This window comes from Watersipora subatra, chromosome 9, assembly GCF_963576615.1.
Source record: "Watersipora subatra chromosome 9, tzWatSuba1.1, whole genome shotgun sequence".
NCBI lineage: Eukaryota > Metazoa > Bryozoa > Gymnolaemata > Cheilostomatida > Watersiporidae > Watersipora > Watersipora subatra.
The window spans coordinates 40,262,197-40,275,323 of NC_088716.1; the positions used below are offsets into that span (position 1 = coordinate 40,262,197).

The window sequence follows — 13,127 nt, forward strand, 5'->3', positions numbered from 1 at the left end:
ATTTTTTTGAAGAACGGCGATGAAACAACTAAGTTATGAAACGCTGAGGTGAATTGTGAAATGGTGCTTCCTTAATGTATCGTGTGAAAAAAAGTGGAGGCAACTCCTTAATTTACCAAAATTACTTATTGTAATACAAAAACCAACACAGGAAATTAGCTGAAATTGTAATGAGAGGATTTTTTGTAACCTATATATATATAATTCCTAGTGTCTGTTGGTTTTTGTCTGCCATTTGTGTGTCCAGATATAGCGATAAAACTCTTGTAACCAAAACCGGCTTTGTACTGGTTTTCAAATTAGAAACCCTAGTTCTGCAGACAGCATGCTATTCACTACACCACATGGCTTACTTGTCATACTATTGAATAATTCTGCTTCACCGACTACACCTGCCAATATTGCCAAATGGTTAAGATACTCACACTTCACAATTCATCTAGCATGCTTGATCTAATTTAGTAAAAAATTAAAATTAAATTTCAAAATTAAATATTTTATAGAAAATTTAATAAAAAAAGATGTACACACAGACTTACTCAAAATTCTATGAATATATGTAACATAAACCTAATTAAACTCAAACTTGGAATATTGAGTCTTGTATATGTTGATTACAACTAAATGTTTTATGCAGAAACATTTTTTATTACTTGGGCAACGCCAGACACTCACCTAGTCAAAGTATAGAGGCACCTGAAAGTTCGAGCTTTTGACGATACATTTTCTTTTAAGTATGCAACCTTAAGCTAAATTACATTTTAGCTCATTACATGGACCACAGCTATAATATTCTTAAAGTAATGAACACATTTAAAGAATTTTGTTTTTGCTTCTTAAAATTTAGCCATGTTTTGCACAGTTTAGCAATGCATATAAAGTTCAGTTTAAAAGATGAAACATTTTTTTAGATTGTGTGAAAAACGAGGAGTCACACAGTTTCTATTCCACCAGAACCCAGCAGATTTTCAGGATGTTCTAATAGAGGGTGTCAAGGCATCTGAAATTACGGAAGATGACTTGTCTAGCCTTGAGGAAAGATTTGCGGAATACAAAATACAAAAATATGAAAGTGATGGAGTAGATGAAGTTGTACAATGCATGTACCCTCAAGTTGAAGGGTTTCCTACAGCATCTCTGAGAGGGTTGTGTCAGCTCATTGTTGAAAAGGTAAATATAAACTATGAATTGAGCTGGCAAGAAAAGAGTAAGTACTGATATAATAATGAGTATGAATTCTAATGTTTTTACCATAAAAATTATAATGAAACTGTTCATTTTATCTTGTCTCTCACTAAAACTAAAACATTTGTATAGAGTCTCAAAGGTTCTACTAAGGGAGACAAAATCGCATTGTGGTGACATTCTTATAACATATAAAGCAAGTTTTAAGCACATGTCTAAGTGTGTATACCCGAAATTTTGTAAGCTTCTAAAGAATTGTACTAAATGGAAAAATTATTTTGGTAATTCAATAAAAGTGTCAGAAAAGAGCCTTTCACTACCAATCTATTATTTGTTTTGATTCAATTGTGTAAAAAAAACTGTTGCAGGTCAACTTTTATGACTAATGCTTGGTATGCTCTGAAGTAAATATTTAATACTTTAAAGGTGACAGCTTTCACCAGTTTGCAGAACATCTCGCTGCAGCGCTAGTCGCTTTTCTTGGATTTTTTCTCATTGATACTTTTGAAGATAAACTTATACAAGTTTAATATATTTCATCAGAATGTATCAGTGTTTTCTATATTTTGCGATTGCTTTTGATGTTTGAGGTGATCTTTCTGTTAAAATGTTTAAAGATTAATACTGACAAAACTTGATTGCGGTTAAAATCCTCTGGCTGGGCCAGGCTGATGTTTTGTCAGTTTGGCTGAGCTGGGCTGTTGTTCCGGTGTAGCTAGACCAAGCCATTAGTACCTCGCTTTGGCTGAGTGGAGTGGCTGGTCGGCTGTCATCCTCCTTGCTGAGCCAGAGCTGGGGAGGGGGCCAGCCAGCAGCTTTTGCACAATCACATAGCTTCACCATTACTTTAGTATTTATTTTTTTTGTAATAAAATAATGACTGATTATTCAATTATGTATAGAGGAACTATCATAAGTGCATTTCCTGACTTATACATAATATTCCTTAAAGCAAGCATGCCGGTTTTGGTGGAGAACAGGTCGTTAAGCATTGGTTGCTAATTTGATCAGACTTTCATAAGTAAACCAACAACAGAGTACAAAAATAATTTGCTTTGTGTGACAAGGTTTTGTGATATTCCAGTAGCTTTGAACAAACAGATTGTTATTTAGAAGCTAAATGTTAAACAGCGTTTTAGATTTTCATCTAGGAATTGGGGGAAATCTTTTTAAAAGTATTCATGTATGTTATAGCCATCAGAAGGCAGGATGAAAACCTACGCGGTTGGACCAGCGCATATGATGTTCTCAAAAGAAACAAACAAGCAGTTGAAAGAAGGTGAAGGAATTAAAAGTGCTCGTGAGTACATCCAGAGAACACCAGCCCACACTAAATACACGGTAAGATACGATGATGGAGATGTGCAGAAAAGTGTTCAAGTTCAACATCCACCGGACATCTTCTACCGCTACAGAATTAAGCAAGGTGATTTGCAAACTCCTCCTGATGCTCCGCCACAACCAGCGAACCCGAAAGATTCAGAAAGAAAAGTCGATTCTCAATAATGCTTGAATGATGTTGCTCTTTTTCCACTCAATTACAAAGAAGCAGAAACCATGGCTCCATCACTCCATAGAGAGCAGAAGATTCGTAAGATAGTATCGGTTGATTACTTCAACACTCTAAAGAAGTATGTGAGACCTTCCCCTGACAAGCCAATCAAAATCATAGTGAAAGGGCACAAAGGTGTTTTGGAAAGAAACTCTCTAGACATTGATCAGTTGAGAGCCGCCGAAATAGCACTCTACCTTTCTTTCACGCTTCATCATGGGTAAATTTACAATAAATAATTATATAGTTAGTTTTAAAATGTTCTCACACTTGATAACAAAAGTTTAGATCTTTAAATTCTACCCGACATAATATGAAATGAATTACTGTGTTGACAAGCTTGGTTACAATTAACACCAACTGATGTTTATTGATAACTATGTTAATATTTATGTTTTAATGTAGATCAGCTGGTGTTATTAATCAATAACTGTTTTTACAAAATTGTTTGAGAACAATTGATTTTGTTTTGCTTCTCTGTTACTGCTGTTAAAAAATACTGCTGATTAAATTCAGATTTTTTATTTTCACCTCTATTAGCTTTAACCAAAATTTTATGTTTTTTGTAAACCTTGCATGACATTTTAAAATGCTCTTAGATTTACGATAAAAAGTTTTGCTAGCTTTTTGCGACTTCTATTTGAAGTAGTTTGAAATCTCAGCTTATGTTATGAGCTACTTCTCAATGGCTGTTAGTAAATTTCCCTTGTTTGTGCATTGATTTCTTAGGACTCACTCATTAAAATTATTTTGAAAAACTCATTTTTAAATGAAAATGTTTGTTTGTATTGCTCTTCAGAAATATTTTCCTGTCTTTTCTAAAAAAATTCTGGTTTTTAATTGTGCTGTTCAGAAAAAGTCATGAGAGTTAAAGATTGCTTTGGAGACTAAAACTCTGCATTTTCAAGAAGTATTTTGACAAATCTATATAAACAGTTTTTTGTGCCAAAAGAAGTTTAAGAAAATATTAACGCTACCTAAAATGAGTTTTGTAGTAAGCTAGATCAAGGAGATTCTGGAAGCATAGTTTACAAAATCAACAGAGACCAAAGTCTGAGCCCACTTGGCCTCTTTACTGCAATTCTGCCACAAAGATATCTTGAAAGAGGAAAACTGTACCAAGCAGCCATTCTCAGCAAAGCTCTGGAGGACATAAGTAATGACCTCCAACCTTTTAATGAAAGTTTGATAGACCGTACTGACGAGGGCCAGATTATCCCTAGAGACTAAGAACACTAACTGAAGTGAACTGAAATGGTGCAAATTGATTTTAAAGATGGAAATGACATCATGATGACTTCCAAATCTGGCACCTACTAACAAATATTTACACATACTATAAATTTCTTTCTATTAATTGGGCATCTGATTACAGCTTTCATTGCTAATTGACTAATTGATTAGTTTTAGGTGAATTAGAATCTTCCTAAAACCAATGACATGGGCTGTGAATTATTTAGGTCATCAAATTCCTTAGTGCTTATTTTATGCAACTTTAATGTATTCAATGATTCACTAATTATTACTTTTGTCATTTTTAGTGGTATTTGCTGCTCTGACTATAAATGAGAAACTTACTGACTGTTGTTATTTGTTGATTGTTAAACTGAACAAATCATATCTGGGGTGGTTATACTAAGATTGGGTTTCCAGTGTTATAGTTGTGTAACTTTACTTGAAAAAACTTATTGCCATGTTTCAATGCCCATTTAATTTTGAAGTCTTCTCCTCTGTGCCCTATTATATTGGTAGAAAGGCTAAGTCCAATGACAACACTGACCAGGAAGTCAGTCCTTACGTATCTTATCACGGTGTTCTGCCACCACACTCTCTACCCAGTGGAGTCCCTGAAAGCTGTCCATTCAGAGCTGAGAGGTGAGATCAGCTGTGGCCAAAGCAGTTGCTGTTAGGCACCGAACCCCGACCTGCTCACCTCAGTATCAGCGAACATTCTGTCGGCTCTCCGCAGGCACCAGGCCCGTATGAGCTGGCTTGGACGCATGGCATCTGCTGCCAATGGCGGCTGTCCTCTAAAGGTTGTCTGGCCCTTTCCTACTGATGGCTGCATAGAATTTGAACTGCTGATGGTACTCAGAGGAGGTTGGTTAGTCTTTCGGTCTGACCCTCTGGCTCAGTTGGGAGCAGACACAGAATCTTCGGAGGCGCTGCGTTGGTTGGTGCTAGTCTCTTCCTGGGAGGTGAGTCGGGTGCTCCAGGGTTTGACAGGCTCGGTTGAGTTGCAGTAGTTCAAGTCTGGCATGAAGCTCTTGGCCTTGTTTCTTCTTTCATTCTTCTGTTTCGGTGGTGACAGACTAGGCCACTGTCTCTCTAAAGAAGTAGTCAGCCACAGTCAGCATTGGTTAGCAGGGCAGCGTCTCCAGATTGGCCGGCCACTCTCTTACACTTGAGAAGAATCTCCAGCTGGTTCAGTTAACCAGGTAGGCTAGACTGCCCCACTTTGTAGCCTAGAGAGACTTTCAGTAAATCAGAAGCTAGTCTCTTGAGATGTGCTGGAAATGACATGGGTAAATGTAGACAGCAAAGTGCTGCAATACGTGCTGCTGAATTCTGTGTGCCCTGCTTGCTCCGTTCCTCTTCAGTGCATCCTCCCGCTTCTTCCATGTGCTGCCGCTGATGTAGCGCTTTGTATAGACTGCCTTCTTCGTGAGTCCCTTGTTGGTCCATAGCTTGGCCAATGTACCTGCAGTCTCTGCAGTGGTGACTGCACGCTGGCCAGCAACCAAATGGGCTCAATCTCAGTTATGTATAAAACTTGAGCCGGCTCGGCCATTTCGGCCTTTTCCGCCTTTTTCACTGAGCTGAGGATCTTTAAAGACATCTTTGCGAATGAGCTCACTAGCATCATATTAAAAGAAAAAATGGGAGTCGTTATTGTCTAGTGGTTAGAGTGTCAATCGGATGTGTTTCAACTCGAGCCTCCTACTGGTAACAGATTAGCTTGAGGAGACAGCCTGGTCAGAGCACTCCTTTGAGTTGCCAGAGAGCTTGGCTGTGCCTGCCAGGCAGCCATATCCGTGCTCTGGCACCCCAACCCGGTCTCTTCTTTTGAGCTCTGCAAGCCTGCCAGCAACTTCTCTTTACCTGTCCCTACAGGCTCCAACAGGCTGAGCATCTAAAGAAAAGGGAGTCTCACCTGAATATGCCATAGTTGCGTTGACAGGCGTGTTTCAAATATGCTAATAAGTGGTATCTGTAGTTATAGCTGTGCCTCTGTAAATAACTGGTTCATTGGACGGTGCAGAAACAAAAGCCTTGTTTCATTAATGCCCTCAGCTCCCCTGTTTACCCCAGCACTGTATCACAACAACTGTGGCCATCCTGATTGGCTGTCACCATTGTTAACCATTTTCACTCTCTAAATCGGCTCGGTGGCTGAGTGCTTCAGGCTGGCTGGCGGTTGTGCTGAGTTGTGCCAAGAGCCTTTTTTCCGGGGTTGGAAGCAGGACCAACAAGGGAATTGCCAGCTAGGCTGGGTTAGTTCTCCAGAATTTCATACTCTTACGGCCTCTCATGCTTCTGCCTCCTTTGAAGTTTTTGCAGCCAGCCTTCTATTTTCTTACTGAAAGCAGAGAAAGTGTAGGCTTCTGCTTTCGGCTTAGTCAACTCTAATTTTGCCTGTTTGTTCTGCTTTTTGGTCCTTGCCTCGTGCATGTTAGGCCCTCTTTATGGTTTTATGGTGGCTGGTGCTTGTCCAAGGTCTTCCGGGCAGACATGGAAAGGTTTCAGTCGGCTCTCACTCTGCACCGAAGATTGGCCTTGTTGCTCTCTCAGGCAAAGTAGGGTTAGCAAGACCTTCATGACTTAGAAAGGTCCTACAAACTTAACTTACAGCTTATGGTATTCCCCTCATATTTTCTTTTTATTCAGGAGTCAGATTCGGTCTCCCAGTACATTCAATTAAAGCTCTTTTTGGTCTTCCTGCCAGATCCTGCTTTATCCAACACATACTCATGTGAGAGTTGGGCTCTGAGGTGATGAGTTGAACTTCAACTAGTCAGGAAGCCGCAAATCCCATCCTAACATCAGTGGTTTATCCGTTTCTTTAGTGGCTGGGTTTGGCATGTCGTGATGCGCTTGCATCAGCTGAAGGAGCAACCTGCCTCACTTTTCCTAACCCCGGGTCAGTAGCGTTGGTAGCCCTTTAGCCCTCGAGCTTGATTTGCAAGAACATTGTCTTGGGGTGCATGGCCTCTGTCAGGGTAGCCGGGGGCATAGCCAGGAGGTGTCTCAGCAGGCCGGCATAGTTGACCGAGCTGCTGAATAGTTCTTTGGCCATGTCGACTTCGTAAGGGCTCCGCAAGTCCTTATACGCCACATGCACTAGTTTCTCAACCTGGCACGCAGGTTCCTGGAGAAAGGTTGTTGCGACCTTGCTCAATGTGCTTAGCTTGTTGCAAACCTGCATGGGTGAGAGCCTGAACCGAGCTTAGGGCGCGTCGAAGACAGCTCCTATGCAGATGGCTAGTCTGCAGTCCTCGGCTTCTTTCTTAAGGTCCTCTCAGCAATGTAGCAGGTCGGCCTTTTTTGTCTAGGCATTAACTCTGGCTATTTTCGAGAACCAACTAATGAAATACTCAACATCCCATGAGCCAAACTATTGAGGCACCTTGAACTGATCAGCTGAGGCCTAAGCCTAGAGGACCATCACTAGCTGTTGAAGGATCTCAGTCAGCCTGTCTGTCCCTCGACCCGTGCTTCTTGAGTGTCGGCCATCCATTGTTGACTGAGAAAGGCTCGCCAAGCTTGGGAGTACATAGCTCAGGAAAATCTTGTTCCCACCTGGAAAAAAGCTCACCAAGCTCCAGGGCGGAATTTGCTCGCACAGCATGGCCTACTGAGCTCAGGAAAATTCCATTTCACAACTCACTCAAATAGATTCTCACCAACCACCAAGGGATGTTGATGCTGCTTTGAGCAGTTGACCCGCCAAGAGTCAGGGATGCTCCTGCTTGTAGACTCGGTCTTGTGGAGCCAAAATCCTCGATCCTACTGCTGCCACCGGTGTAAAGGAAACTGCCTTCTCCTTTACTTTCCACAAAACAGTCAAACAAATGAATAAACACACCAAGTTTTCAGTCACTAGAGAATATATATTTCGGCACAAATGTACCTATATGCATAAGTTCTAGTGTTTGTGCAACAAATGACAATCATGCAGAGAGTCTGCACTGCTCTGCTAGAATGATGTCATTTTCCTTCTTTTATACCATCACTTTTCGTTAGGCTCTGCTCACTTTCCTATTTATGTATCATTCGAACTTCTGATTATTTACTCAGTCATCCAAGTCTTCTCATCTGCGATCAAGCCTTTTTTAATGGCAAGAAGGTTCAGTCTGGTGACCACGTTGACTAAGAAGTCGATCCCTGCGGCTCTGATTTTGGCATTCTGCTGCAACATAACTATAGTCTGCAGGCGCTATCAATAACCAATCATCATGTACAGGAGAACAATAATAGCCAATCATTAGATTTATGAGTTTGTTAATATACTTTTACAGACTATAATTAGTACTGTAAATATTAGCAGTTGTATACTAAAATTGTTTACTGTTAGTTGATAACATTTATACTCCAATAGTTTTGCACCAGAAACTTGCGGAGCACCAGTGTTTGAGGTTTGCTTAGAGATAGATGATTAATGAAACAGCATTGCTTGTTTAAATGTTGCAGTTTTTCTACTTAACCTCAGCAAAGGTGAAAGCGTGTAGTAACAAAATATGATTCAGGTAATTTGTATATGTATAACATATACCATTTTTGCATAACCATTTTTGCATCTTTTACATTTTTGGCTGAAAAATATAAATACATGTATGTCTGAAGTTACGGAAAAAAACACTTTTTTCGTTTTTAACTGACAAACTGGTGCGTTGAAAATTTGAACAAAATTCTTTGCTGAAAGGTATTGCTATAAGAATTCTTAAACTGGATAACTGTAATTATTAAACAGGACACAACCTCAATCCTATTAATCTGCCAACATTGGTTTGTAACCGCAGCTTTTGCTAACACGTGGATTAAAATTGGAGTAACGTTACTGCTGCTACAAGAGGGCATAATCACTATCTCAAAGATCTTCTCTAGCCACGCAAGAAATATATTTTGAGTAATACGAGTGATGTGGTTCTACAGCAGTCACATGTTAGACAATCGAAACAAATAGTAAACATGGAAGTGTCATACTTGTTTTAAGCAAATCAAAACTAGCCTGGATAGCAATATGAGCCAACAGCTAAACTGCATATTGCAATGAGGAGATGTTGTATTAGAAGTAGTAAGAGCTAGAATGCTTGCAGCATATTGACTTCATCTCGACTATCATTCATGTCATGAATAGATGAAGCGCACTGGAATAATATTGAGTGCATCTATGGGTGAATCAGGCTGTTTGACACCGCGGCTGGCACTAGATGTGACTGCTAGATATTTTATATCAGGAGTCCTTAACATTTTGCCTTCTGATTTGTCATGATCTACTGGCTAATCATTAGACAAAATTTGTTAACTCTTTCGAGCCTAACCTTGTATATAGAGGCATGTCCTATCATCTAGGCTGTAATACCAACTTTTTATGAACTGTGAAAGCACTTACAGCGATTCCTTCTGAACTGAACAACATTGTCACACTCCAAGCTTGTAGAACTCATTACAATAAACAGCAATCATTTAGAGCGAGTAGCTTTTACTTAAATACCTTTCAAAGATTTGAAGTTTTTGAAGTAACTGAGGAAGCATAATGATTGCAGTAAACTGAGTCTGATAGAGTGTATATTTGTTATGAGTAGAAAAACAAATAGTTTTAGTTTAAAGCTCTTGTTGTTGGAGACAAGAACCTTTCTATTTTTGTCTATTTCTGAGCCTTCATTATTAATAACTTCAATCAGTGTGTCATTCGAGAGTCTGTAAGTTAGTCTCAGCCTATTAAATCTTCCGTCGGTGTTTTGGCAAAATTTCAAGAACTAATAGTCTAATCAGTTTAAAACCTTGCAATTCCACCCTAAAACATATTACCCACAAATTAACCAGTTTCATAATTTTGTGTTAGCCAAAAATATCGGAAAGAACAAGCACACAGCTGTGTTTACTTGGGCATGAGATCAGGTGGAGAAACGACTCCCTGAACTATCTTGTGCCCAGTCTACAAATTTTTGTCATAAATCGTCAGTGGGTCAAGTTTTAACAAAAACCAATGATTTTTTAATAATACAATGCTATTCTAGCTATTCTAAAAATTATTGTTGTACAAATAAAATTAATAAAAAAGAATAGTAAGAATATATAGTTGCATCACAGGCCCGAAATAGAAATTTATTTCTATGAATTTCATGGATGAAAGAATATGCTGGTGTCTAAGGTTTGCTGCTCAAAGCATAGGTTTCAAGGCTAATGCCAATAATAGCATTGTGCAATGCTTCTTATTGCGCACTCAGTCTGTGTTAGCCTTAGCACCTTCCACTGGCCAAACAATGAATGAGAAGTAGGCATGTACATATACTTAAAACAAACCAGTAAAATATATAGCTAACTAGGATCCTGCCTATAGGCATTAACTGATCATTTTGCAGATATAACTTTATGTATAGGCAGTATAGTTGTTGTAAACCCTACAGGACCATAAAAAGTCGTTATGTCCAAATATAACATATTTGGCATATATTTGGCTTATACATGGTTATGTTACTACCATAGATCAATACATGAGTTGCTAACATTTTATCTAATGGCTATAACTTCACGTTTCATTTGTATGTTCATAACTTCCACCAGCTCTCCTATAGAAGATTCCTAACCTAGAAGTATTGTAAACTGCCAATAGCATTGTGAATTAATTGGATTTCATGTCAGATTTCTGAAATAACTGTACCTAAATATTCTGTGCAAACTCATAATACATAACACATATATTATTATTTTGTATTGTATATTATTATTATTATTATTTTCAAATTACATATATTAGTTTATATTATACATATACTTTATTTGCCATAATTTAATTAAACCAAATTTGCATTCACTTCAGCTAAAGATTTAATATAGTGATATTTGTACCTACAATGTTTTTAAGAATATAACAAATAGTATTTTATATTTGACATTTTTTGTAAAAAGTTAACAAATTTGTAAGCTACTTTGTTATTTCCAAGTGGCTGCATTGTGGAGAACCAAGCATTAAATTCAGTAGTTTGATGATAAATTTGTGAGACTTCTAATTTAAGTCATATTTATTTATTATCTTTCTTAGTCTCAATCTTAGTCTTTGTCTGTATTTTGTCTGTCTGTCTGTCTGTCTGTCTACATGTCCAGTTATATCAATAAAGTAAACATCAGCGGCTCACTGGATTTGAACTCATAACCCCCAGTTTTGCGGACATGCATTTATCCAATACACTGCACTGTCCAATCATATATATCATGGAATCAATTGTGTGCATACTCATTACACCTGCCTCTACTGAATACCCGGTGTTTAGTAGTATACGTGTACGCCATGAAATTTGCATACAAGCATACTACTGTACGCAATGAAAATTGTTTCAGTACTTGACCTAAACAAGAATTTAGACTACTTAATTCTAAAAAGCAAACTAGCTTTAATAGTTTTGCTCACTTAAAAAAATGGCAAACAACCTTCAAAAACTGGCCTTTTTATTCTATTTTGAAGTAGTGTCAACCTGTTTCCACTGTTTGGTTTACATGGACAAGCTTTTAATACTAGTCTCATAAATATTGGCACATTTATAGATGCACTTTCATAAAATTTTAGTGGATTTTATCAAAAAGTATAAGTATTTTTTTACCATATTGTTGTTGATGTTTGAGATTATCTGACAGCTAGGATGTTTCAAGATTAGAATCAACAAAACTTGATCCTGATTAAAACACTCAGAAGAAAAATACATGCAAAATGATGTCACTAGTTGCTATCATTGTGGTAGTTGATGTCGCCGATTGCATTAATGTTGTAACGTTACGAGGCTTTATTCTGTCAGCCTCTTTGCAACTATAGACGTCATAATTCCACTTTTGCTTGATCTGAGTGTTTCAACCACGATCAAGTTTTTTCAATTTTAACTTGAAACATCCTGGCAGTCAGATCACCTCAAACATCAAAAACAGTTGCAAGTGATAGAAAAATACCGATACTTTCTCATAAAATCTACTGAAAGTTTGTGCAAGTTCATCTTTAAATATATAACTTGTAGGTTTTTTCATAAACCTACCAGCGTACTTCATAAACCTACCAGCGTACTTCATAAACCCACCAGCAAACTTCATAAACCCACCAGCGTATTTCATAAACCCACCAGCGTACTTCATAAACCCACCAACGTACTTTATAAACCCACCAGCATACTTCATAAACACACCAGCGTACTTCATAAACCTACCAGCGTACTTCATAAACCCACCAGCGTATTTCATAAACCCACCAGCGTACTTCATAAACCTACCAGCGTACTTCATAAACCCACCAGCAAACTTCATAAACCCACCAGCGTATTTCATAAACCCACCAGCGTACTTCATAAACCCACCAACGTACTTTATAAACCCACCAGCGTACTTCATAAACACACCAGCGTACTTCATAAACACACCAGCATACATTATAAACCCACAAGCATATTTCATAAACCCACCTGCGTACTTCATAAACTCACCAGCGTACTTCATAAACCCACCAGCGTACTTCATAAACTCACCAGCGTACTTCATAAACTCACCAGCGTACTTCATAAACCCACCAGCGTACTTCATAAACCCACCAGCAAACTTCATAAACCCACCAGCGTATTTCATAAACCCACCAGCGTACTTCATAAACCCACCAACGTACTTTATAAACCCACCAGCGTACTTCATAAACACACCAGCATACTTCATAAACACACCAGCATACATTATAAACCCACAAGCATATTTCATAAACCTACCAGCGTACTTCATAAACCTACCAGCGTACTTCATAAACACACCTGCGTACTTCATAAACTCACCAGCGTACTTCATAAACCTACCAGCGTATTTCATAAACACACTAGCGTACTTCATAAATGTGTGATAAATATTTATGCACGTCAATTTGTCGCAGATGATAACGTATATCTACTAAGTAAACAAAAATCTCTCATCTTTAGAGACCGATGACACTCTTCAGGTGAAAATTCACTATCCAACACAAAGTGCACTCAGAACAACTTTAAAACACATAATCTCCTGCCAATGCGATAGGCTTTAAAGCTTCCTATAAAATATTGATCTTTTAGGAATATTTTGCTGTAGCACTCGAGGCACACGAAGCGACAAGCTGCCTATTTGCATAAGCAGAATACTTATCATAGAATGCCTTGTGGTACCAGCATGG

The 13,127-nt window shown here is 38.3% G+C and overlaps 1 protein-coding gene across 1 annotated transcript; it reads right to left on the reverse strand.

The window, feature by feature from the left end:
- Positions 1 to 7,422: 7,422 nt before the first annotated feature.
- On the reverse strand, positions 7,423 to 12,814 carry LOC137405069 (uncharacterized). The gene is made up of 5 exons (XM_068091296.1): positions 11,983 to 12,814; positions 11,303 to 11,307; positions 8,032 to 8,174; positions 7,646 to 7,786; positions 7,423 to 7,537 (listed from the first exon to the last, which is right to left on the reverse strand). Exons 1-5 carry the CDS (start codon positions 12,812 to 12,814, stop codon positions 7,423 to 7,425), a joined length of 1,236 nt encoding a protein of 411 aa, XP_067947397.1.
- Positions 12,815 to 13,127: the final 313 nt, after the last annotated feature.